Source organism: Podarcis filfolensis (assembly GCF_964270895.1).
Source record: "Podarcis filfolensis genome assembly, chromosome: 8".
Lineage (NCBI taxonomy): Eukaryota > Metazoa > Chordata > Lepidosauria > Squamata > Lacertidae > Podarcis > Podarcis filfolensis.
This window is the reverse complement of record NC_139611.1, coordinates 4,902,908-4,930,176: the sequence shown is the minus strand read 5'-3', so window position 1 is coordinate 4,930,176 and position 27,269 is coordinate 4,902,908. Positions and strand designations below refer to the sequence as shown.

The window sequence follows — 27,269 nt, the reverse complement described above, 5'->3', positions numbered from 1 at the left end:
GCAACCTTTGGATTATGCAGTTGTCATACTTGATGCAGGTAAACAAGCTCAAATGTAGTCCATAGTTTTCTTAGCAGTGTATTAAGTTCCTTACTTTTTGTCTCCTACATACAGCCCTCTTAGAGACTGTCTCTGGCCCTCTTAGAGACTGTCCTCAAAGGTTTGCTTCTTAGGGTAGCTATGGGGAACCTCAGATCATAGGGCAGAGTGGTGAAATGCAGCTTCTCTATCTGGTCCTCCTCATGCCACGTCCCTCACCAGCCCTGCGTTGGACTCTGAAGGGAATGTATCCTTCAAGTCCAATCTTGCTTTTTTGCCTGCACAGAGGATACTGAGTGTGCAGTAACTAGTCTACTGAACTAATGTGCACTGTACACTTTTTGCTCCACTAACTTTTGCCTCTGGCATGTAGGCCCAGGAAGGGAATGAGGCTGCGTGGTGTGCCTAAGAGAGGTTCCCCATCCCTCCTACCTTACAGAGAAAACACCAGAGACCCTTGAGATACATTTACTATGGTTCTTCAGATGCATGCAATACACTGTGTTACAGGCTACATAAGGTTGTGATGTGATGGGAGTTGTAAGCAGTGGGGTTGAGGGGAAAGGTAAGTTCTCATTCACAAAATGGTTGTTGGTCATGACACAGGCACCCTGGCATCAGTAAGCCAAGACATGTACAGGCAACCCCTGATTTGCGTGGGGGTTGCATTCTGGGTCATTGTGTGCATAAGCCCACCCCCCACCCCCGTTATGCCCTTTTTGGGTCCAAAAACAATGTGCGCATGCACAGTCGCACATGTTGCCTGTAGTTATGTTTAAGAAAATGCTTTGCCTGAATTCAGTCCAAGTGATAATACTGAACTCCTTACCCTTTCCAGCAGTTTCATGTGGTCTTTGATTGAAGTTCCTTTGTTCTATTTTGGGTTACCTTAAGGTCACTTACAGAATTTCCTGGAAGGCTGAAGTGTTGTACCCCCAGGTAGTTTTGAGGTTATAACTGTTTTTTTGTAGAGGCTGCCACTTCATCTTACATCCTCCATGGATCATTTTTGGGACCTGTGCTTTTTAACTTGTTCATGAAGGATCCAGAGGTGAGGGTGAGAATTGTGGTGGCCAAGTTTGCTGATGACACCAAAATGTTCAGAGTGATTAAAACAAAAGATTGTGAAGAGCTCCAAAAGGACCTCAAAACTGAGTGAATGGGCAGTAAAATGGCAAATGCTTATGCAGGCAACCCTTGATTTGTGCTGAGGTTGCTTTCCAGGTTATTGCGCACATTAGTGGAGCGTGCATAAACCTGCCGTTACGCGCCCATTGCACCCTCTGATCTGAGGATGGTATTTGCATGCATGGTTCCATGTGCTTTGAACATGCACAAAACAGTTGTTCCCTGTATGAATGTCTGTCTTCCATACAAACTTGCTGGGCTCTGAGACCGTCAGAGGAGGCCATTCTCTTGGTCCCACCACCCTCACAAGCAGGGTGGGGATATGGAGGTCTGCTGCCAGACTTTGGAACTTCCACTGGTAGAAGACTGTTTTATTTCAGCAGGCCTCTGTGGACTGACTGTTCTTTAAGAAAGGGGCTTCCGATAGTGCATTGCTGCTTTTATATGTAATGGATTATTTTTTATATTGTTTTTATTTTGCTGGAGTTTAATTTTAACTATTAGCTTTTATATGTCTTTAGCTTTTGTATTTTATATTTGTTTTAATTTTTGTAAGCCACCTTGAGTCCCAGTCTTGATGAAAGGAAAGATATATGACAAGGATGGTAGTAATAATAATAATAAAGTATGTCAGGTTTAAAAACAATCTTAATTTCACATACATGGTTTACCACAGGCACCCAGTTGGCTACTGTAAGTACAGGACAGGGTATTTTTTGGTTTTGTTTTTTAGTGTTACTATTGTTGTCTATACTTTTAATAGATATTTTGGTATATATATATTAATTCTCAGTGTTTAAATACTTTTAAATGGTTTATTTTCTATGTTTTTAGCTTTTTCTATTATATCTGTAAGCTGCTTTTGGAGAGAAGGTGAGGATATAGATGGTGGTGATATATATATATTACTACGGGATGCTGGGCTAGATGGGGTGCCAACCCGATCCAGCAAAAGTAGAATGCCCTAATATAACTGATGTCTTGGGTGCGTTTCCCTATAGCTCAAGGTGGCTGCCTTTTCTTTTTAGGAGGCAAAGGGGTATGTGGTGGAAGGGGGAGCTCCACCAGGCCTTCTCCCCCCTCAACTGTCACCTGGTGGTGGCAATTCCATCAGGCTGTCCCAGTGGGAGAGGTAGGGAGCAAAAGGCTCGTTCCATCAGCTTTGCAGGAGGCTCCACTCCATCAGGCACCTCCTCCTGGTGCTCCCTGAACTGGGCCAGCTTGTCAGTATAGGAAATAGTGGCTGAGTTTTTGTTTTCCTCCTGCGTTTTCCGTCTCTCTCTCAAAATAAAAAGACTGTAAGCCTGCAGGGGCAGAGACTGCCTTGTTTTGATCACCTACACACACACAAATGCCGCCGCCTTCTCCTGGCAGTGTTGCGCCTGCCACGCTCGCCGCCTCCTTGCACCAAGCCTAGGCTTTAGGCCTTCCTCTGCTCTGGCCAGCAGAGCTAACTAGGCCTGGGCCTCCTGGAGCCCCCTCCACCTCCTTCCCCCTCAACTGATTGGACAAGAAATAATGGCAAAGACGCGTGGCTAGTGGGCGGGGCGGAACGCTAGAAGTCAACACAATAAGCGAAGGGGAGGGGGCCATGGGCAGCACTGACCAATCAAAAAGGAAGGCTCGAACGGGGTTAGAAGGCAGAGCAGGTCCTGGATTGGGCCTACGAGAGTTAGCGTAAAACGTCATTTTGGTAGCCCTGACCAATGGGGCGCCCGTGCAAAGGAAAGGCGCTGCTATACCACCGTCGTGCCTCTAAGGCTTGTCCAATTAGACACTAGATCTGAATTAGGGGCGGCCATTTCGGCTCGGCGAGCCAACCAGAGGCGAGAAACCTCGGCCTAGATCAAGGCGGGCTCAGGAGCAGACGCGGCCAATGCCGAGCGAGCAGGGCGTGGCTGGCCGCTTATTTTCCCCTTTCCACTCTGCCTAGCTGAGGGCCAATCGGGCAGCGGCAGGGGCGGAGCCGGGCCACGGGCGCCCAATGGGCGCCGCGCTCCGGGGGCAGCGGGTTGGGCTGCGGAGGGAGGGCTTGGTTGCGGCGAGTCTGTCAGGCTGTGAGGTGGGGTAAACACACACACAGTCGGGCTCCGGGCGCTGGACGGAGGCGGCGGAAGAAGAGAGTCCTGGCTGCTGCGGCTGACTCTGTGGCGGTGTCGTCGGCGTCGAGGGCTCCGGCGGCGGCGGCAGGACCAAGCAGCCGGCAAAATGGCGGCGGCCGCCCAAGTGTGCGAAAACATCCAGATGCTGCTGGAGGCGGCCGAGTTCCTGGAGCGGAGGGAGCGAGGTAGGCCTGCCGGCCGGCCGGCCCAGGTTCTCTCGGGGCCTGTCGCCTTCACCGCTCGCTCGCTCTCCCGTCTGGCTGAGGGAGAGCATCCGGCCGCCCCGGTGACAGCGAGGCTTCCTCCGGGATGCCGCCGCCGCCGCCGCCGTTGTTTTTTTGTTGCTCTCGCTCCCCTCGGGAGAGGAGGCTGGAGAAGGAGGGGGAGGGGCGACGCCGACCCCCCCCCCCGCTTGCTGCCGCGTTGTTATTAGTACGTGTGTTTTTCTCCGCTTCTCCCTCCCTCCTTCGGCACGATCTCCGCCTCCCCGTCTTCCCATCCCCCCTGAGGAAAAGAGTAAACAACTCGGGCCTTTAAAGCGAAAATGGGAACCGCCGGGAAGGCTCCGCCGCGCGAGGAGGAGGGGGCTAAAAATAAGCCCGAAAGGCGCGCGGGGGGGGGGGGGCGAATGGCCCGGCTGCTTCCTCCTCCTCCTCCTCCTCCGCAGATTTCCTTTCTTCTGAGCCTGTTCACTAGGGAGGGAGCCCCGGATTCCCTTCTGATCCAGCTTTGCCTTTTCTCTCGCTCGCTCCTCCCTCCTTCCCTCCCAGCCGCCGCCGCCGCCTCCTCTTCCCACTTGGCGGGGGGCGGGGCGGGGGCAGGTTGTGGGGCTATAAAAATCTACCACGCGCCCCGCTTCCGATCGTGTGGATAAATCGCGCGCCCCTTGTATTTTACCCCATTTAATGTGTGACAAAGCCTCTCGAAGGTATTGAACAAGAACATCCATGGCGACAAATAAATAAACAAAGCGGCTGAAGCCGGCACACACAAATCAATTCAGTTTGGGGGAGCGTGCCCTGTTGTTGGGGTGTGCCCTGCTATTCCTCACCCACCCACTCGCTCCGCTTTTAACCCTAACGGGGGCCTGAACTGTAGAAGGAAATGACGATCGAGGTCAAGTGCTGAAACTGTCGAGATGGAGAGCTGCTGTGCCCTTGCCTGAGTCTGAAGGCATTGCCCATTTGTAAATTCCAAATAGCCTTTACAAAACTCTGTTACATCTTCTCTGGGAAATGGGGGGGGGGAGTATCGCTGTGCTCAAGTGTTCATAATCTCTTGTCACCCCCACCCACAACTGAGACATTATTGATTCAGCATCATAATAATTGGTGCATTTCAAGCATTCAAAGTACCAGTACTTCCTGTACACTATTTGTGTATTCTTTATACCAGGCTTGTAAGATAAGATAAGATGTTAACATACTGCGCTTAAGAATGCTGAGACAAAGAGAATACAGACTTGACTGAGGCTAGCCATCTAGTGAATTTATGAGTGAGGGGTGTTTTGAATTCAGCTTTCATGGCATGTGAAATCCTGTGGATGGGATTAATTTGAAAGAGAACGTGCACTGAATGTCAGGAGATGAAGTATTTAGTTATATCTGCCAGTGAACATAAATGAGTTGTTTTGCTATGAGTTAATAATGGGATGAATTATTGTTTCCCCCACAGAAGCTGAGCATGGCTATGCTTCCATGTTACCCTACAGCAGCAAGGACAGAGATGCCTTAAAACGAAGAAACAAATCCAAGAAAAATAGTAGTAGTAGCAGGTAAGGAAAAACTGAGTGTTCTGCCTTTGTCTTGCAGGGTGAGCCATGCACATAACTCAGTCACTTCCAAAGCAACTACAGCAGAGGCATGATGAGTACATTGGGCACCTGCTAATTACAAGGATATTAGCCTTAATTAAAAGGTTAAGCTGTAGTCCTAACCCCACTTGCCTGGGAGTAAGTCCCATAGAGTTAATTAGGATTTCCTTCTGAGTAGACAGGGTTAGGATTACAGTTTAAGTCAAGATGTAGATTGTATTGTCTAAAAGTTTTCATGTTTGTGATCAAAAGGGCATGACAGTTTCACTTTTGTTTCCTGTCAATGTTTACACTGGCCTCTGAACCAATATACTGTACTGTAATGCTGCAGTTGGAATATCTGAAGAAGTATTTGTCAAAAATTTAAATTAAATTCAAATTTAAAACATCCTTCATCTTGAGTTGGGTGTGCTTCATTCTAAGGATTTTGAGACACGTTTTTAGAAAAAAAAGGCACTTAATCAGTCTAAATACTCAATTTAAATTTGCAGGAAACGCCACACACATTTCAGTGCCAGTTTAGATTTCTGGAAGCCAAGTTTTCTAAGAAATTTAGAATAGATTTGGAAGAGTGCTTATCTGAAGCCAGTGAAATTTGAAAACACATTAACAGCTGTAATCCAGGGGTGAGGCACTTTTGGCCCTCCAAATGTTTCAGAACTCCCAACTTCCATCAGGCCTAGAAAGGATGGTCAATAGCCAGGAATGATGGCAGCTGTAGTTTAGGAGACCAGAGTTTCCCCACACTTGTTATAATCCTGAGCACAATTATTAAAGAGTAAATGCTGTTGTTGAAATGGGGTTTACTTCTGCATAAATATGCTGCTTCTCTTGCATAAGTACAATCATATGGATCAAGGTTTTTGCATCAGTTCCTTAATTTTGTGCACAAAATGACTATCTGCCTATGGGGTATTTGTAGTAAGTATTCAAGACTGCTATATAATACAAGATGTGTTTATTAGGCATATTTATGTCCCATCCTTTATCCCTAAAACAGCAATCAGGGTGACTTGCAGCATGTCAAAATAACCATATAAAATATAGAAAAGCAAAACAGTTAATGATAGCAGATAAAATAATCTTAACAGTGAGGGTCAGTATTATAACAGCGTCAGTATTATAACATCTTGGTGTAGAAAGCCAAAGTCTGTTGGAACAAAAACATATTACTCTATTACAATTCTGCTAGATAATGGCAGATTTAAGTTCCTTGGACATTGATGAACTGGGCAGTTTAGGACTGCCATATGTCCTTTTCATGGGTATGTAAAATGAGAGTTGTCATAGTGATAAAAGTAGAAGTCGGCAAATGTGTCCTCTTTTTTGCTCTTCAAAATATGGCAACCCTCATTTCAGAGGTTCTTATTGAAGTATGATAATCTTTTTTAAGGCCCAGTTGATTTAACCATTGGCTTGCTAACATTTGTTTTAGTTTTCTGTTTACATATCTGGAGATTCAGGCTACCTTTATGTCATTGCATGCCTTAGAAGCAGGAAGTACCCAGTTAAAGCTTTATCCTTAAATTACCCTGCTGTGCCAGTGGTTAGTGGTCTTGAGATAAGTACATGATGTTCTGCCATTTGGGAATGGTATGGAAAGTGGAAGATGAAGTTTCAGTGTTAACTCTTCTTCCCCCTTGCCCCAGCTTTATTAGTTTACCTTTTAATGTGAACCTTACATTAGATATAGTTCTCCAGGGAAGTGTATCGTTTGTATAAAATTATGTTGGGACAATTAAAATATATGCTCAAATATAGTTCAGGAGTCTCTGGCAAGCTAATCAGTTCAGTTTATAGGTTCTTCCTCCAATGATTTTCATGTAAGCCCATTTTCCTGCTTTAAAGATGAGTGTGTAGTGGAACTTTACTTTGAAAGTGTGCATAGCATTCGATTTAGGTGCTAGATCATCAGTTGCATCAGATATGGAAGATTTAGAATTGTAGAGTTGTAAGGGACCCTGAGGTTCATTTAGTCCAACCCCCTGCAATGCAGGAATATGCAGCTATCCCATATGGGAATTGAACCTGCAGCCTTGGCATTATCAGCACACGCTCTAACCAAGTTGACCACGCTCTAACCTAACCTGAGCTAGGAATCTTCTGGAGTCTCATTCAGCTGTCCCTTCTAATTGGTTCTTGCATGTGTGTTTTTATTATTTCTAGTCTTCCTTTATTTAATTGTAATGTAATGTTTAGAATAATAAAAAGAACATACTAAAAACAAAGGCTTCTACTTAAGAAATACTTTTCTAGCCTCTCATGCAAGTAAACACAACAGTCTTCCCCAGGATTTGGCACATGGGGGTGTCACCTGGCGGCCACATACATGCGGTTGTGCAATATGTTTTTGTTGTGCATTAGCAGTTTTGTCTTCATGAGTACATCATGTGCAGAGTGTATATAATCTGTTCTCTTCTCACATATTTATTTAAATGAAATTATGGTGATGATTATGTTGGGTAAGTTATCCAAAATAATTCACAAGTTCTTCAAAAGCTTTAAGAGGAGCAGTCATGTAACTTGGATGGGTTAAATATGTGCATTTTCTTTTAGTTGTAATCAAATGTTATCGAGTTCTCTTGGAAAGTTTTTTTCTTGCTCTTAAAAGCAACGGTTCCCCACCCCAGCACAGGAGGAGGAAAGACTTTTAAAATAGTCCAGGAAATTTCTTAATCTGTATTCTGGGGTATAGTTGGATTCAGAAAGACTGTGGGTCTTGCAAAATAAGTGGTTGTGATTCATTCAGCAGATTATTTTGCCACGCCTTATGGTGAGATCCATGGAACGGGCAGGCATGATTGTATCTTATTCATAATGCAACTGTGGTCCCTGGTTTGAGATCCCTACTGACCTGGGATTCAGTCACAAACAGAGTTGCATCTTGTTGACAGTGGTTTGAAACCTGCAAAGGTATGTTTACTCAATGGTTGACAAATGTAAATGGTTACATTAATCCCCTCTTTCTCTATTTAGATCAACACACAACGAAATGGAAAAGAACAGGTGAGTCTTCAAATGATTAAATAATCACAGCAGTAGTCGCATCTTACATTTTATAGTAATTTGATGAGGTGAATCAAAGCAGTGTTTTTAGCTTAAAAATCCAGTTTGGGGAAGCTGTTTTTTCCTGGGTGGTGGCTTGAAGTACAGTCATACCTTGTTTTGAGTCTGCCCCGTTTAGGGTCCATTTCATTGAACGTCCGTGGCAAACCCAGAAGTACAGGAACAGGTTACTTCCGGGTTTGCCGCTCACACACGTTCAGAAGCACTAAATTGTGCTTTGCGCATGCGCAGAGCAGCGCTTTGTCGAGCACCCAGGGCTCTGGAACGGATCCCAGACGCAAAAGGAGGTACGACTGTATACAGAATTGTGCATGTGGCAAGAGCTGCTGAGTGGAAAGGCTTTAATGCAAAATCTCATGTGCACTGTCTTTGGGCCATTCTATTAGTCATATGCATTAAATCACCCCACTATAATCAGAATTTTCAAACCACATTGAAATGATTCTGAAAACTATCCTTCAGCCTTTCTATGTTTGAGTGCCTTTAGGTAATTGGGTCTGTTATGAAAATAACGTTGGTAGTGATGGTTCTCCGAATGACAAAGTCTCAGAAAAAATATTGCTGAAGGAAAAACTTCTCAGCAGCTTTACTCCTCCGTGGTCTTCAGAAAGGGGCTATTGCTCCAGTGATGTTTGCTTAGGAACTGTGTGATTTCATTCTAACCACATGTGCTAGTGGGGGTCTGCAGTCTGTATTTCCCAGCTGGCACACAGTACTTCAAAAGGCTTTCACCGCAGGGACTAGTTTGTGGTTGCCTGTTGCCACTTTTCTTGCATACAGTTCTCAGACTAGTAAATGAATGTGGGGAATACTGATTTATAAAGTCAATAACCTGTTCAAAGGATCATATTGAAGTGAGGACTAAGTTTAAGGCCAATTTGGCATCCATACATGTGATTGCTGCTCTAACTGGGTTGGCACAAATGGGACATCTAGAGTACTCTTTGGAGGCACTTACTAGGTGTACCTTAGTCACAATGTTGTGGCTTAATTGAGATGGTTTTATTGGTGTGGTAGACTTACCATGTGACTGATTACTATGTGAGGCTGGAATGTTAGACTAATTCCTATGTTATATAGAAAAGGATCTTGGTACAACCTCTCCTGAAACATTTTAGGAATTAGCTGCATATCTTTTGTAAGAACTGGAGCTTAATTTGGGATATGGCAAATGATGAGTTAATGGTTATGAAAAGAAGGTAATGAAACTTAGAAAATAGGAAACTACTTATAACTATTTCTCTAAAATGCACCATGGGCTTCATTTTGACATTTTTCTACTTCATTTACGAATGAAATTATTTTTTTACACTGACAAAAAATTATTCTGTGTTTTTACACAGGCGCTTTCAACAAGGGATTAAACATGCTACAACACTTTGCACCTAAAGTGAATTTAAATGGCTGCACATCTTCAATCTTTTAAATTATAGAATTGAAACAATACATTATGTTTTAAATGTTCAGCTTTTGATCATTGTTAGCATGAACTGGATTTCCAGGAAGAAAATGTTTTAGGAAAAATTCCCTGTTGTCCTTCAGGCCATTTACTGTAGAGCAGTTTGGGCCTTTTTAGTAAATGTAGCCTACAAGATGTAAACATTTGTCTGTGTTCCAAATTAGGTGTGTTGTAAATCATTTTCTATAGAAAACTCATTCAGCAGTGCTTAGTAAATTGCCTCCCATAATATTTACTAAGGAAATTACAGAAAGTGAAGCAGAGAAATTCCACCAGCTCAGCCTGTAAATCTCATGATCCAATAAGATATCTTAGGAACTACAATTTAAAATGATGTGGGCATGATTTAGCCATGGTTAAGCACTTTGTACACTTAAATTCAATAACAAAAGTTAAGCACGTGTTTTATTTTCTTCCATGGAATAAATGAAAATTAAGTGTTTAAATTTTAAATGTGTTTACAGCATGTCTACAAATAGCAAGGTTGCATTTGTGAAGACTGCTTGCAACATAACCAAGTAAATAGTGTTTACTGTCTGTTTTATTTTAACAATAGCTGTAGGCTGCCTTTCAAGGGATTCCAGGGAGCATACAGTGAACATAATAATGCAAATATAGTAAAACATTTGTCAAGTGATTTAAAGATTGAGAGGCAAAGAGAACTGTAAAAAGTAAAAGAAGATTGGGATAACAAGCCTTTCAAACTCAACATATATGAGCAAATATATGTTAAACTGGTGCTGAAAAGATAGTAATGCCAAAAATAGTAACGCCAACACCAGTCATATCTCCCTGAGGAGAGGAGTGTGGTACCAGCACAGAAACTACCCTGTCCTTAGTGCATACATAATACGCTTTCACTAAGGAAGAAGGCCCTCTGCCAAGGATCTCAAGGCATTGTCCTATAGGCATTTGGGTCTGAAGGCACTTAGAGCTTTAAAGGGAATTCCTTGAATTGGAAACAACTAGGAAGTCAGTGTAGTGCTTTGAAAATGGAAGCACGATGACTCATCTGGCTTAAACAGTTAAAATTCTGGCAGCCAAATAAAATGTTATGGTTATCCATCTGGATAGGGGGGAAAGGAAATTTTATCAGTGCTCTTTTTGAAAATGCAATACTTTATTGTTGCTTTATTAATTTGATGTCATTGCAATTACATCTGGAAGGCATCACATTGGCTACTCCTGACCTAGACTGTATTTGAAGAACTTCTGAAACTTTCCTTGTTGTGCCCATGAAATTCTGGTTCACAACATAGTTCTTGCTTATTAAATATATACTGTTCCGTGCTGGTCTTAAGAGTACTTTTGTATACTTAGCAAATATGTATCTTTACTTAGGATTGCATAGGACTAATTGAGGGCAAATTGTACTTGCTGCAACCTGGGCTCTACAAATGGCAGATCAGCTTGTAAGCCACTAATTATTTTTACAAGCCTGTGGGAATATTTGTTTTCTTTATTTTTATTGTTGTATTAAAAATGCCCCTAAGTATGTGGCAGTTTGACTTGAAGGAGGAGGTCCTATTGTCCCCACAGTCCTAACTCCCAGCACTTTTTTTGTTTGAAAAGTAAAGACTAATCCCAATAATTTTGTAAGCATAAAGAACACCATCTCCCTCAGCAAAAACTTTCAGGACTGTGTTTTCCCAGCTCCTGGCTTTCACCAAAAGGCTGTTCCATGCAACTCTCCCCTTACCTTAGGCAGGCTCTCTGTTCTTTTCACCCACCTCTGCAAAGGGCTTCATTTGTACAGCCTGACAGGAATTCCTTTTTAATACCAGCGTAAAAAAAAAAAAGGACCATAACCATATACTTCCTTCAGAGAAATGTGCTCTGGGAGTTTCTTCCAACCTTATTTCCTTTCATGAACTATTTTCTTCACAAGCTAGTATTTTAAACATCAGTAGGGAGCCTTCAGCCCACTGGCTGAATTTGGTCCAGCATGGATTCCATTTTGACCTGTTAAGCTGTTTTCCCCCAAACCACGCCCATCTGCTGCACACCTGATGTCATATGTGACGGGTTGGCAGCACAACCAAGTTCCTCCATAGAGAACCCTATTGTGCAGCTGATCCCTGCCTAAATCAGGGAAAACATAAAACAGGGTTGAAGTTCAAGCTTGCTGGATCAGCTGTGCAGCAGAGTTCCCTGTGCAGAACTCAGCTGTGCAGCCAATTTTTGCAGAAAGCAGCTTTGCCAGCTGTATGCTCAGTGCCTGGGAAGCTGGCAAAGGCCTCTATGCTGCAGTTCCCAAGTGCCTGACAACTATATGGATGCAACAACCTACCTGCATCTGCTCACCTGTCAAGGTTGGTGCATGGTGGTGTGGAAATAGAGGAATCTGGCCCACCAGTCTAAAAAGCTTCCCCACCCTTGCTTCATACACATACTGTTTATTTTGTCATCAGTCCTGAGCCGAATAGAAGGCTAGAGTGAATTTGTTTTAAAAATTTGTTTTCTCTTTCGTCCCATGTGGTTAAGGAATGGAGAAGGACTGAGCTGAAGGGAAGAGGCAAGGAAGGAAGAGTAGCAGAAAAGGGTACACACACAAGCTGGGAATTTAAAAGGTTGTAGGACCAGGAAAGAGACCTTTGTGAACTGCTTATGGTCAGAATAGATAGTACTTGCTTAGACATGCCAGTAGTCCAGTAGGCTTGAATGTTGTGTGGGGGTATCTGCAAAAAAAATGACAACAGTTAATGAATAGGCTTACTAAAACCATTCAGTTTAAAGGCTTTTGCCTTTAGTTGAAAAATTCTAAAGCTAAACAGAGTATTACATGGAAAAGCTCAAGGTCTCCAACAGCTAGTTAAAATGCTGGTGATCAACTTATCAGTGGTGGTTAGTTATCTCTGAAACTAATTTTGCTACATTACTGGGTAAGGTAAAACTGGAATTAGTTTTAATTAAAATGTGTGGGTATCTTGCGTTGTGTAATTATAATTGCATCACTTTATGACTTTGTGGTGTATTTTATTTTGAGATTGACTAGCTTCATGGCATATGTTACGTCAAAGTACATTTAAACTACAGGTAGGAAACTGAATCTTAACTCCCTAGTGCAGCTGATTGGAGCTTGAAAGGAGTCTTGTGCCGCACTTTGAAGCCCTGACAATCAGCTGATGGTTGAGCTTCAAAGCTACCTGTAAACCCCTTTTTGACCCAGCCTCAATATCACTGCCCCACATTGGACATAGGACAGGAGAGCTTGGCTTGCCCACTATGGCCTGGCACTATGGCCTGTTTTAGACATTTAGAATGGGTATTGAATCAGGCATAGCCAACTTTCAAAAGACCTAATTCAGAATGGCCTGAGACAGTGATGAACATGCTTTTCATCTCTTTTCTAAGCTTCATGATTACTTATCCTAGTTCCTTAGTTATATAATAGAGAAGTACCCATGATGAATGTTTCCAGAATGTTGATCTTACACTCGTAACAACCTGTGTGTATCTTGGTTAACAGACGTGCTCATCTGCGACTGTGTCTGGAGAAGCTCAAAGGGCTGGTGCCTCTTGGACCGGAATCCAGTAGGCATACCACGCTAAGTTTACTTACAAAAGCTAAATTGCACATCAAGGTGAGTTGAAGTGGATGGGCTCTAGAGCTCCATGTAAGAAAGCTCATTACTTTATGTTTGTCAAATATACCATGGAACTGAGATAGGGAGTAAATAACGCCATATTCCTAAAGAACATTGTTTCCTAGCTAATGAAGAGGGCTGCTTCATCATGGTACGAGAAAGGACAAAACATTATAATCTTTGAGTCAGCATTGTACCACATTGGAAGAATACATACAGACATTAAGTCTTGGCAGGTACTTGAAGGTAAATCTTGATGAGCAGGTGCCAAAGACAATGCCTGCACATCACTGATGAAGGGTCCACATGATTTTATACAAGGCCTTAAAATTGCTTGGGAAGTGCCATTAGACATACTTTCATATGCAAATAATAATAAATTGATATAATGGCTTTTATCTTTTGCACATAATGCACAAGAATCATACTACACCTGTTTTGTTCTACAGAAACTTGAAGACTATGACAGAAAAGCAGTACACCAAATAGATCAGTTGCAACGAGAACAGCGGCACCTGAAAAGGCAGCTGGAGAAACTGGGTATTGAGCGAATAAGAATGGACAGTATAGGATCTACTGTTTCTTCTGATCGATCCGATTCAGACAGAGGTGTGTACTGGTGGTGTTTGAGTTGGGTTCCTTGCTTCCATGACCAAATAGGAATTGCATTGTTAGGAAGTGAATGCTGTCTGTTACCCAAGTAACATTGCATTTCTTTTGCAGAAGAAATTGATGTGGATGTGGAAAGCACAGACTACCTAACAGGGGACCTAGACTGGAGCAGCAGCAGCAGCCCAAGTGATTTGGACGAAAGGGGAAGCTTGCAGAGTGTCTGCAGTGATGAGGGCTATTCGAGCGCCGGCATTAAGAGAATAAAGCTGCAGAACAATCTCAAGGCTTGTCTCAGCCTATAAGGAGCCAGTAGCTTTCTTTCCATCCATTGCTGTTTCCTTGTTGGATCTTACTAGGTAGTATGTTGGACCGTCCCACAATTCTCTTGCACGTAAACTTCTTGTGCCACCAACATTACCAAAATCTGCTTTGCCTAAGTCTGAAAACAGTGCATAGGGTTGTGGGTTACAAGCTACTCTCTGGAGCACACATCTGATGGCATCCACTAGCTTCCCTTTTCTGTCAGTAAACTCATCTCTATGAGACTGAACATTCCTACCAAATTTCTAAGCACCCAATAATATTGTTGCAGTAATAGCAACTTAGACTTTTTGCCTGTGCTGCTGTTGCTTAATGTTCAAGATTAACTTTTTCACTATAGGGGTGGGAGGAGGGGAGAGCATAATATAAGGTGTCCGAAACAGCCAGACTAGCCACTATTCCTCAAACATGACCTTTATAGGAAGAACTCGTGGTTTCTGTCATTCAGAGCTGGTAATTGGCAGAGCATACTTATGAAGCATTGCAAGTTTCTGTGAGGGAATTGTGCAGTGAAATGTCCCAGCCACTGTTCAGAAGTTATTCTGAAGTGTCCCAAGTCATTGTAGTTGTAATGTAGTAATCTCTGAGACACTCCTGCCAGTACTGAATCAAAGCTCCATTTGGATTATAAGCACTGAGCCACCTTCTCATCAGTAGTCCCAGAGGGCGAGGATTGAGACAGGCAACTGGCAGACTAAAACTAACTTTGGCAGAAATATAGTAGGAATAGGATTGTGCAGTAGGCTCTTGATGGGGTGGGGTTCTTTTCACTATTAGCTCATTACCTTGGTAGGATGCCTTTACTTAAAGACATCTCAATTATCTTTGGTGTCAAAAGACCAAATGGTACTTTAAACTACTCCAGTGCAATCTTTATGATGATGTCTTTGCATTGATAGCTGCATTTACCTTTTGTTCCTAGCAGCAGTTCTAGCTAAGTCCTTCTTGTCTCTGGGACAATTCTTTCTACCTCAGAGAGATGAACAAAGCTGATCTCGATCCCTTTAGCACAAAAGAATTATGCCTCATTTGTATACTTGGTTCTAGTCCAATCTGTTTACTTAAAAAAAAATTCAGCAATAACTGAGTGACAAAGTTAGCTGTGCTAGCTTTGAGTTAATGACTGAGGAGACTGCATTACAGTAATTCTGTGGTGCCATCTTGGCATTCTAGCACTCCTTTGCCTGTTTAAATTATTTGGTAGCCCTCAGAAAAGTGACTTGCATGTGGATTTTAGGTTTGACTTTATTATCTTTTCTGTCCACTTCTCACCCTGTCTCTGGTGTCCCACATCCAACAGCATTCTAACCACTAACTAGAGCACACACAAATGTACATAACGTGGTCTATGAATAGTATTTATTCATTTTTATATAAACTTAATGTAATAACAATCTTATGATTTTATGCTTTTATAGATGTTTAGGAAACTTTGTATTTCATGGTCCAGTGAGTAAGATTTCCTTAGTCCCATTCTCTTTGCTTTGAACATTAACTCCCAGGGACTTTTAATATTTATTTGTATACAGCTTGCTGTCCCCGAGCACTTAGAGGATACCTGAGAGCCAGTTAAGCAACTTCATGTCACTTCACTCTAAAAGGGCTATGTAGCTTATTTAGCTTCAAAATGTAATTCATGCTTGCTTGCATGACCTGAGCTGCCAAAATCCACTAGGACACAAGTTCTAAACTACATGAAAATTACATTTGATTTCTTCAAGAAGCTTAAAGCTATCTTTGGAAAAAAATTCAAGATGGGAAGTGGGGCTAGTGGATTGCTAAAGATCTCCAAAGCTATTTCTTTTGAGTGTGCTATCTTTAAAAAAAAAAAAAAAGGCTGGAATTTTAAGTTGTCCAGCAGACTTGCACTGAACTCCTATTTGTTGGAGGCCTTCTTGCATTTATAAGCTGGCTTTGAATCGAAGCAGAAAACCCTTCCGAGAGCTAGCTCCCAACCTGTAAACTAAAAGAAGTTGAGTAGCTGCACTTTGAGGTCCTTTGTTCCGACATGTTTCTTGCCTGAGACCTTTGAGCTTCTATATTTGTTAATGAGTTGCATAAAACTGCCTCACAAATTCAACTCCATATTGCCACTTTAAGGTTCAAAGTAACTTCAGATTTTGGGGGCATTTTGATGGGGTAAATTTGAATTACAAATTTGTGTACTTTTCTTTAGACGTAACGAGTCTTAAGGATTCGGCCTAATGTGTTTTAATTGTTGTGCCTTTATATGAGTTAATTATAACTGGGCACAATCCACTTCTAACTTCTCCTAGATAGTACCCCTTCTTTCTCTCCCTCCTTCCCCAAGCAACAAAAATATATACATACATGGAAGTAGCAGTTTAGCCATGGTTGTATGTGGCCACTTTTGTTTTGGTGTACTTTGAGCCGGGGAAATTCCTGGTGGATTGTGCCTGTTGTATTTTTAGTAAAATACTGTGGGATTCTTGTTTTGGGGGGTTGGGGTTTTGGTTTTTTTGTCCCTATTGTGAACCGGTAATTAATCTTTGCACTGTTTGGATGTGGTCCTTTCAAAATTTGGATGGTACAGAAAAATTGAACTTTGCAAATGATGCACTAATGTTAAAAAAAACCTAACCTAAGGAGGTGAGCGGGGTTTCAGAAGCATCTGGGCATCTAAAACAAATTGTCCTGTGGGCTCCAGGGACACCTTTAAATCTCTTGGCTAGGACTGGCCTTAGCAGCTGCAAACTTTGTGGTGCTCTTTGCTATTCACCCAGCCCATCCCTCAGATAGTTGTGCCCACTTCAAGGATGGATAAATAGGCCCAGTTGCATACATGGCCCCCATTATTAGAAATTCCTGCCAACAGGGTGAGGGAGGTTTGTACTGTGCTTGCAGGTAGGCAGCACTGGTGTGGTGCATAACTGCACTAATCTATCCTGTCTCAACTTCATGAGCAGAGGTTTCATACACTGCCAAGGTGGTGTGGGAACAATCACAGGGGTAGCGAGTGGCAACCATGTCACTTGGGTGATGTATAAGCTGGGCCATAGAAGTGTGACATTATGGTCTAGCCAGACTTTCTCTCGAATTCACTGATCCACCAGCATTATGTCTCGATAAGCTGCAGATACATTAATTTTGAAGATTACTAAAGGGGAACTGGGGTTGTTTCTGTGCCTGTGTTTACAGCTGGAAGCCGCATGTGTTAAAAAGGTCGCACTAAACGCTGTTGCACTCAGTAACGGCCTGCGCAGAAGCGAATGTGGGGCGCACTTGATTGGAAATGGAAATTCAAAGTTTTTGCTCTTTCTGATCAGAAGTAAATGTGGATGTCAGGGTGACAGTCTGAAGTAGCCTAAAAAGTATTGTCTGTACCTGATGAACTTTTCTCCTGAGTGTTGAACACCCAGAACTTTTATTATGGTATTGTGTTTTTTATAAAGCAGAGCTTTCAAGGTGCTGATAGTCACATCTTGTGAACTTTTTTCCAGGGTTGGTGTGAATACCTGTTTTTGATTCAAGCTGAGCACTTATTTGAGATGTCCAGTGAGGTGCCACAAACTTTCCCACCCTCTTGCAAGATTCCAGAGCTCTGGGCATTAGCAGGCCGAGTTCTGCCAACTGCCATTTTAGCACTTTGTTCTCAGAATATGGCACTTCTCTCCCGCCCTTATCCCCCTCCCTCGTTCTTTTGTCTTGTTGCTCTCTCTCTTCAGGAGCGCTTACAAATCCACTAGAAGGAAGCCCTATGTTCTTTGGGAGGATGGGATTAATGATGGGGAAGGTTCGTTTTTTTAAAGTGCTCTCTGCCTAATTAGAGTGAACTGGGCATCTGGTGTAAGCTCTAGCAATATATTAGGACTCTGAGTCCTCCTTTTGCCCTCTTGGTAACAAATTTCAGGTTTTGACACTTAACTGTATTGAGACAAATTCTGCTTTCTATACCTAGTTTATGTTTGCTCCCCTGATTACAAATACTGTGTTGCTTACTCCCTTGCTGCTTTAATTTGAAGAGGGTTTATTATTATTATTATTATTATTATTATTATTATTATTATTAATTCTTTCTGTTAGGGCAAGTGTTTGGTTTTTGTACATTATGACCACCTGAAGCTCTTGGAACATCTATGTGAATCAGTGACACTCTTAGTTTGGAGGAAAAACACCCCCACACACTACTGAGCAAACAAAATCTCTTTCCCTGCTCCTGCGTCTCTGTACAAAGATTGACTATAGCAAACCTGTTTGTTTTGAATATTGTGGTCTGGTTGAACAACTCTTAAAGTCAGCTTGTTTGGCTGCCATCTGCTTGACGGCTTAAATATGCTTACTGAAACATACCTGTTCCCTTCTGAAGTGCCCAAAGATTTGGCCTATCTGGAGGAGTTCGGCTTTATTTTTGTGCTGTTCTTTTGATTGACCTTTCCTCAAATAGGTGCTCTTAACAACACTTGCGCTTTTGAACTCTTGACATTAGTTTTGGAGTCTTCCAAATAAAAATGCAGCCTAAACAGGGGAGCAGCAGATAGGGAGAAAATAGGAATTCAGTTTCCAGATGTTCAGTTCCTAATGTAAATACCATGTCATAAAAATCCTGTGTCAAGACCATATAATGGTGCTTTTTATTACAGTTAGCACATGCATTTTTAGAAATTACATGTTTTAGAAGACCTTGCTGTGTATATGTATACTTCTGTATTGTTCAACTGTTAGAAAATAAATTATTTCATTATTAAAGAGTGCTCCAGTGTGGGTGTTTCTTGAAAGGCAGCTCTTATTCATTCATTTATAAAGACATTCAGATCATTTTGAAACTAGCTAGTAAATCTTTTTTCACAGTCTGTAGGGAACATGCAGCTGTCTGAAAACCACTTCTAGCATTTTTTTGCCCTAGCTTCCAGCAGCAGCACCCATACTAAGGACCTATTGAGATTCTGGGAACTTGAGCTGATGCTATGGCAAATGTGGACCTGATTAATGTTTGGCCACTGACAGTACTATATCAATTACTCTGAGCCATGCAAGGGAAGAGGGGCGGAAAGTATAGTATGGAAGCATAATTTCCTCCACTTGTCTGAATTCTGCTGGTTGATGCCTGACTCTTCCACAGCACTGGGGGCTAGAATAGGAGCTATGGTCTTGGGCCAAATCTGGTGAACTGTCAGCTCAAGGACAAAGGAAGTGGGAGGAACAAAGTACAGTGGTACCTCGGGTTACAGACGCTTCAGGTTACAGATTCTGCTAACCCAGAAATGGGGACACAGATGGCACTGTGGGTTAAACCACAGAGCCTAGGACTTGCCGATCAGAAGGTTGGCGGTTTGAATCCCCGCAACGGGGTGAGCTCCCATTGCTTGGTCCCTGCTCCTGCCAACCTAGCAGTTTGAAAGCACATCAAAGTGCAAGTAGATAAATAGGTACCGCTCCGGCAGGTAGGTAAATGGCGTTTCCGTGTGCTGCTCTGGTTTGCTAGAAGCGGCTTAGTCATGCTGGCCACATGACCCGGAAGCTGTACGCCGGCTCCTTCGGCCAATAAAGCGAGATGAGCGCCACAACCCCAGAGTCGGCCACGACTGGACCTAATGGTCAGGGGTCCCTTTACCTTTACCTTAACCCAGAAATAGTACCTTGGTTAAGAACAGAAATCGCGGTGCAGCAGTGCAAGGCCCCATTAGCTAAAGTGGTATCTCAGGTTAAGAACGGACCTCCAAAATGAATTAAGTTCTTAATCTGAGGTACCACTAGCTACCGCACTGGATCTTCCTAGCAGGCTCCTTTGGGCTAAATAGTGCTGCCTCCATTCTCAAACAGCTGTTGGCCAAGCTAGTTGCCAACCAAGGAGAGTCTTGGGGCATGAAACTTACTTGGAACAATCTGTCTTGCAAGATGGTTGTGAGAATAAAATAGGGGCAGGTGCTGCTTTAGAGAATGGGTTTATGCAAAGAAAGCAGAGAAGAGAGCCATTGAGGAACATGTGATTCTGGATCTCACAAACGGATGTTGCTGGAAGGGAGTCTGGAACCTGCTAAAGAAACAAGTAAGTTTACTCTTCTTGTTTTATCTGGAAATGCTCCCATTTTTCTGCTTTGTTGCACAGTCCCAACTCCTAAGCAGTTGCATGCACATCAGGCAACATAGGAATATCAGAACAAATCTAGTCCAGCACCCTCTTTGCCTCTGGAAAGCCCACAAACAGAACATAAAGGCAACATCCCTCTCTGGCACTCATTTCCCAGCAACTGGAAGTGGAATATGCAGCCATCCTGCCTTGAAGCCATTGATGGCCTTATGTTTCATGGACTTGTCCAACTTGTCTTTAAAGCCAGCTAAGCCTAGTGGCAGTCGTCATATCTCAGCAATGAATTCCATATGTTAGCCTTGTGTCATATGAAATTATACTCTTCCTTCCTGAATCTCCTGCCAATCAGCTTCATTTGATGGCTCACAGTTCTAGGGTTCTTGAGAGGCAGAGAAAGGTTTGTGGCTGGATTTTCTTCACACCATGTATTGTTTTATTATGAACTTCTATAATGATCCCCCTTTAGCTCCCCTTTTCATTTTATGAACTTAAACACTTCCAAAGTAACATTTCCTTACAGAGAAGGTGCTCCAATCCCCTGATCATATTGGTTGCCTTCTATATTTTGTATTTAGTTCTATAATAATCAATAACCTCTTCAATAATCAAGACTGGAAGCAGCAAAGTTCCAAAGGAACAAGTCTGTGCTGTGGTGATGTATTTGCTGCCTGGGCAAACCTTGACTTTAACAATGGATGTGGGAAATTTTCCATTGGTATCATTTTCTGCTAAAAATTTCCTGGGTTTGGGGACTGCATGTTTCATAAAATTAGTAGCAAACTGGCTACACCACCAGTCAAATATTTTCAATAACTTCCAAATAAAAATTTGAATTTGTTCATAACATTTAAACCTCTTAATTGCAATCCTGTGCATGTTTACTCAGAAGTAAGCCTCGCAGTGTTCAGCGGGGTTTGCTGGGCAGTGGACTGAAGTCTGAAGTATACTAATCAAATTATTTTGCAGCAAATACTCCCTCTTCCTTGGATTCCTGTATCTATAGATGCTAAGCCCTGTATGGCAGGACCTTACTTCTTCCGCCAAGGAGTTCAGGGTGGTGCAAGTAGTTCTCCCCATCTCAATTTTATCCTCAACCACAACTCTGTAAAGTAGGTTAGGCTGAGTGACAGTGATTGGCCTTAGGTCACCAGTTCATGCCTTAGTTGATACACTAACTATGACGCCACACTGACTCTTTGCCAGTAATATAATTTACTGTTGGCTATTGTAAAATTAAGCATGTAAAATTAATGTGGCACGCTGCTTAAGTTTTGCTTACAAAAGCTAAGTCAAATGAACAGGCAAAATCAGCTCTCAATCAACCCGAAGGGCAGTGGGAAAATGTCTCAATTTTTTGTGGTAAATCCCTGACTTTTGTGGACCCCCCCCCCCCGTGAAGACTGCCCACAGGTCTTCCGATTTTGGACAATGTTTTGTCAATAAATGACCAAAATACTCAAAACATCCCGTTCCAACTTCACAGCAGCTTTGTTTAATAAATCTACGGGGTGATAAGTTTCAAGTCTCAGGAGCATTTTACATGAAAGCTGGTGGCTTCCAGAACTTCAGTTGCCCCAAAGTGCAGAACCTTAGTGCCTTTTGCTTTGGTATAAAAATATGTGGAGCCTAGCATTAACTGAAACTCACAAATCATGTGTTGCTAGGAGGACCTGGTGAGTTACATCATTTAGCACTAAAGCAAAACCACAAAGATCAGCAGAGAACAAGCACAGGAAAGCTTGTGGCGTCAAATGTCAATTTTCAAAATGCAAAAAAATAAATAAAACCAATCCTGAAACTGGCTCTGTTCTCCAGAGTGCTGCCAAGCAAGGCCAGGACTGCTTATTGATTTAGATTGTGGCTCGTTCTAGGCAAGGACATGCTGAGAGGTGATCTGTAATCTCTGGAAGCAACTGCCCTGCCCATACAGATAGACCGGCCTGCTCTGTGCCTCACTTTTGCTACCTGGTGCTTAATGGGCAACTAGCCAACGCCATAAATCACAACCTTCCTGACAGGGTTTCCCCTGTCTCGTTTTGCTCCAAAAGCGGTGGTGAGGCTTGAAGTGTCGCTCACAATGCCTTGAAGTTGGCAGGCCAACCATTTGTTGTTCTTTTCCCACTGCAAGAGCCAAAGCAAAAGTTCAGAACTTGGTGTTCGTGGCAGGGAGGTGTGCCGGTTAAGGAGCAACAATCTGTGTGGAGAGGCGAGTTCTTGGTTTAGCAGCCGTTGTGAAGGGAAAGGGGGCAGGAGAAGACTGGTTTGAGCGCTTAAGGCCCTGATACAGAGACCTATGCTTTAAAAAGGCGGTGGCGCAGCAACAGCCTGCTGTCATCTTACTGGTTTCTAGGCAGCACTTGGTGTTTTACAGACTGGCATAAGCAGAAGGCAGTTTCCTGCTCCTGGGAGCTTCCATATTTAAGTTTTTGTACTACTGAACTTGTGGCACCTGTGTCAAAAGGATGTGTCCATCTTGCACGCAGGCACTCCCAAGTTTATTTTATTCTGTTTATTTATTGCTTTTGTACCACACCCTTTCTCCTAGGAGTGCAAGGTAGTGTACATGGTTCTCCCCATCCTTGTTTAATCCCCACAACAGCCCTGTGAGGGAGGTTAAGCTGAGAGGCCCATGGTAGCCCAGTGAGCTTGATGGCTGAGTGAGCATTCGGACCTTGGTCTCCCAGGTCACTTACACCCCACTGACTCTCATCCAGTCCCCAGCATCTCCAGGTAGGACTGGGAGAGCCTCCTGTGTGAAATTCTGGAGAGCTGCTGCTGGCAGTCAGTGTAGGCACTGATCTGGGTGGACCAATAGTCCCATTTGGCAGAAGACCACTTCCTGTGTTCCTCTTTAAACCAGTCCTTCATCCAGGACCATGACTGGAATCTTAACTCCGTGATAAGCATCAGTTTTGCACACAGAAAGTTCCAGATTCAAATCTCACATCTCCAGGAGAGGCTGAAACCCTGGACAGCCACTGCCCTCAAAGTTGACACTACTGAGCAGGAGGGACCAGCAGTCTGACTCCGTACACGGCAACTTCCAAAAATCTTTTCACCTTTAAGCAGAGCAGGAGAGCTCCTGTTCAGGGTTCCTGCCTGCCAGCCTTATTGTTATGTACTGAGTTGAATAGGATCCAAACTGCAGCTCCAGGTGAGTCTATTCCATTGCCTCCCACCACCAGATTTCTTTGTAGCTATTCCAACTCTCACTCAACTTTCCCTGGCTGCTGTGCATGTTCAGTTCCCTCATTGGACTAGTATGGGAGTGGGGGGACCACTCTGTTAGTTTCTTGTGTTTCTGAAACAGATTTTTGGAATTTCCCCCCAGACATGCTGATCCCATCCTGTCCCAAATCCTGTGTTGGCACCAGGGTAAGCCATCTCAGCTTGCTGTTTGGGGATGAAATGGTCCAGTGCCTGGGCTGGTGGCTATATCTGAGTGTGTCTCTTGTGGCCATCCAACCCTGGGGCTGCAGGACAGGTCTGCAGGTGGAAGGGCTCTGCTGCAGGATCCAGCCCCTGCCTATGTTTAGCTCATGAAGCAGTCGGTGCCAGTCAGCCACCTGGGCCACGACAGCTGAGCTGGATCGGGAAAGCTAACGTCAGAAGGAAGTCTACAGAAAGCAAACTCAAAGTGTAAGGCAGAGAGCCAAGGGCAGCTGAGAAGGAGATGCCAGGAGAAGCAGGCACAGGACAGAGCAATACGTTTAAAGAAGGGGACGATGCACAATTAGAAAATAAAGGGCAAGTTGGAAAATGCATCTACTTAGGGCCAAAAGTTATATCAGGAAGAGAAACTCAAAACAGTGGAAATAAAGAGGAGAATAAAACAATCATGGACAGCATTTGGAAAACTCAGCTTTATAATGGAAAATAAAAATATTTCCTTGGCTTTGAAATCAAAAGTATTCAGTATGTGCATATTATTGCCTGTGATGTGCTTTGGAGTACAGGAATGGATTGTGACACAGAGAAATATGAACAGCTCAAGCACAACACAGCATTCCATGGAATGTGCAATTAAAAGAGGGAAAATAATAATTACCGTAGATACGACAGAGATTGAAAGATGCAGCTGTAGTGGGAAAGACTGTGAAGTTAAAATGGACATATGCAGGACAAGCGGCAAGAAATGACTCAGCTGATGGAATAAAGCGGTGCGAGTCTGGAAGGCCAAGAGGATGAGCCCCTGTGCATGGGATGGATGATCATTCTAAACCTAACAGCAGGGCTGAGGCAGGAAGCAAACAAGGGAGAACAATGGGGAGAACTTGAAGAGATGTACATCCGAAGATGGATTTGCGGAGAGCATTTGCAGATGATCTAGTTTTAACATTACAAGAGCCAGACACTAGTACGAAAAGAGTTTTAGAACTAATACAAGTATTTGGTCAAGTAGCAGGATTTAAGCTGAACAAACAAAAAACGAAAGTATTGGACAAAAATCTAACAGTGGTTGAAAGAGAGAAGTTTCAGAGTGAAACTGGTTTAACGGTAGCAAAGAAGGTGAAATACCTGGGGATTAATTTGACATCTAAGAATGTGAACCTATTTAAAGATAACTATGAGAAATGTTGGTCAGAAGTTAAGAAAGATTTAGAAGTATGGTCAAATTTGAGACTTTCCTTGTTAGGCCGAATTGCTGTTATTAAGATGAATGTCTTGCCGAGAATGTTGTTTTTGTTTCAAACATTACAGATTTTGGACAAAATGGATTGTTTCAAGAGGTGGCAAAAAGATATATCTAGATTTGTCTGGCAGGGCAAAAAGCCCAGAATAAAATTTAAGATACTAACTGATGCAAAAGAAAGAGGGGGGTTTGCCCTGCCGGACTAAAAGTTGTATTATGAATCAGCGGCTTTCTGCTGGCTGAAAAGTTGGCTGCTTCTTGAAAACACAGACATTTTGGATTTGGAAGGGTTCAATAACAGATTTGGCTGGCATGCATATGTATGGTATGACAAGGTTAAAACTCATCAAGGTTTCAAAAACCATATTGTTAGGAAAGCATTATATAATGTTTGGATTCGGTACAAAGATTTGTTGGAAAATAAAACCCCCAGGTGGTTGTCACCAATGGAAGCTAAGGAAGTGAAAAAACTTAATATGGAACCCAAATGGCCAAAATATTGGGAAATTATAGAACAAGAGGAGGGAAAAGTGAAACTGCAGAGCTATGAGAAATTGAAGTCAAAAGTAAGAGATTGGCTTCATTACTATCAGATAAATGAAGTTTTCAAACTGGACAGGAAAATTGGCTTCCAGGTGGAGAGGTCAAAATTAGAAACAGAGTTATTGGAATCCAATACTAAGAATCTGTCAAGAATGTACAACTTGCTGTTGAAATGGAATACACAGGATGAGACGGTTAAATCAGCTATGATTAAATGGGCACAAGACATTGGTCATAACATTATGTTTGCTGACTGGGAACAGTTATGGACCACCGGTATAAAGTTCACGGCATGTAATGCCTTAAGAGAGAACATTATGAAAATGATATATAGGTGGTACATGACCCCAGTCAAGCTTGCAAAAATTTATCATACGCCCAATAATAAATGTTGGAAATGTAAGGAAACTGAAGGTACTTTCTACCATCTTTGGTGGACGTGCCCAAGGATCAAGGTCTTCTGGGAAATGATTTATAATGAAATGAAAAAGGTGCTTAAATGCACATTCGTGAAGAAACCAGAAGCCTTCCTCCTGGGCATGGTAGGCCAATTGGTGTCAAGGAAAGATAGGACGTTTTTTATGTATGCTACAACAGCAGCAAGAGTACTTTTAGCAAAGTATTGGAAGACACAAGAACTACCCACACTGGAAGAATGGCAGACCAAGGTGATCGACTACATGGGACTGGCGGAGATGACTGGCAGAATCCGTGACCAAGGGAAAGAGACGGTGGAAGAAGACTGGAAGAAATTTAAAGTTTATCTTAAGAATTGTTGTAAAATTAATGAATGTTAAAATGTCTTGGGTAATGCAAAATAGAATTGCAGTGACAAACAATTGGATATGAGAAAAAAGATTTAAAGAAAGTGCTATAAGAAAGTGAAATTAGGGGTTGCTGGAATGATTTAAAACAGGGATGCAGAAAGGGGAGGTATGGGGAAGTCGCTGAAAGAAGGTTTTAGGAAAGAAAGGTCAAGAAATTATACGTGTTTATATGTTTGTTTGTTTATGTATTGTGTTGTATTGTCTTTAATATGTGTTGAAAAACCAATAAAAAATTTATAAAAAAAAAAACGAAGATGGATTTGCGATGCTGTAATAGAAGACGACGAGAGACCTTTGGAAAAACACAACAATACCCAACACGGAAGATTGGCAAATCCTAATCGTAGAATATCTGCAGCTAGCGAAAGCAACAGGAAGAGTAAAAGGCCAACCAAAACAAAAAGTCTATAAGGATTGGAGAATCTTTAAAGACTATTTAGAAAACTATGGAATAAAAGGAAACATCTTCGCAGAATTAGGCTGATCCCTGTATTGTATAAATATATGTTTGTAGGGAGGTAAAAAGAAATTATATAAGAAATATGTAACTGTGCAGTATACGAAGTAATGGATAGACAAAGTACAGTGAGATTAATTGGAAGTCAGTTTTAAATTTCTTTTCTATAAGTTTTATAATTGTGTTCAATACCAGGAGTATATATGATTTTAATTATATTAATCTTCTTATATCTTACAGTGTGGTGGTTTGTTTGATTTTTCTGTTAGTTTACTTGTATGTACGTCTGTTTTTCATAAATGTATTTCAATTAATAAAGATATATTTTTTTTAAAAGAGGACAACGAGAGACCTCATTCCAAGAGGATCATGTTGGAGTGGAGGCAGCAGCCGCAGCAAAGGAAACAGCTGTGTGCAGGAGTCCACAGGAGCTCCAGGGATGGACTCAATAGTAGAGCATCATGCAGAAGGTCCCAGGTTCAGTCTCCAGGAAGGGCTGGCAGACATGCCTGCCCAAAACCACGGAGACTCACTGTCTGCTGCTGTAGAGTGACCATGCCGAGCTTAGATGGACCAATGGTCTGACTTGTGGAATCATAGAACTGCAGAGTTAGAAGGAATCCCAAGGGTTTT

General features: G+C 42.5%; 1 protein-coding gene and 1 long non-coding RNA gene across 5 annotated transcripts; one reads left to right on the top strand and one right to left on the bottom strand.

The window, feature by feature from the left end:
* The first annotated feature begins 3,107 nt into the window (after positions 1-3,107).
* On the top strand, positions 3,108-18,834 carry MXD1 (MAX dimerization protein 1). Of its 4 annotated transcripts, none has more exons than XM_083629700.1 (7): positions 3,173-3,454; positions 4,944-5,043; positions 8,059-8,088; positions 10,072-10,125; positions 13,077-13,191; positions 13,644-13,803; positions 13,918-18,834. In XM_083629700.1, the coding sequence occupies exons 1-7, from the start codon at positions 3,376-3,378 to the stop codon at positions 14,106-14,108; spliced, it is 729 nt and encodes a 242-aa protein (XP_083485826.1). In that variant the 5' UTR covers positions 3,173-3,375; the 3' UTR covers positions 14,109-18,834. The 4 variants fall into 4 exon arrangements, with proteins under 4 accessions (XP_083485828.1, XP_083485826.1, XP_083485827.1 ...); XM_083629701.1 differs by having other exon boundaries at positions 3,175-3,454; positions 13,921-18,834; XM_083629702.1 differs by lacking the exon at positions 10,072-10,125 and having other exon boundaries at positions 3,108-3,454.
* LOC310769967 lies at positions 5,529-8,052 on the bottom strand. The gene is made up of 2 exons (XR_014551899.1): positions 7,331-8,052; positions 5,529-6,885 (listed from the first exon to the last, which is right to left on the bottom strand). It is a non-coding gene; the product is annotated as an uncharacterized lncRNA (long non-coding RNA).
* Positions 18,835-27,269: the final 8,435 nt, after the last annotated feature.

Coding starts and splice junctions, on each gene's coding strand:
- MXD1 (XM_083629700.1), top strand. CDS start 3,376: ATGGCGGCGGCCGCCCAAGTGTGCGAAAACATCCAGATGCTGCTGGAG. Junction 5,044..8,058: donor AAAAATAGTAGTAGTAGCAG/GTAAGGAAAAAC, acceptor TTCTCTATTTAG/ATCAACACACAACGAAATGG. Junction 10,126..13,076: donor ACTGCTTGCAACATAACCAA/GTAAATAGTGTT, acceptor CTTGGTTAACAG/ACGTGCTCATCTGCGACTGT.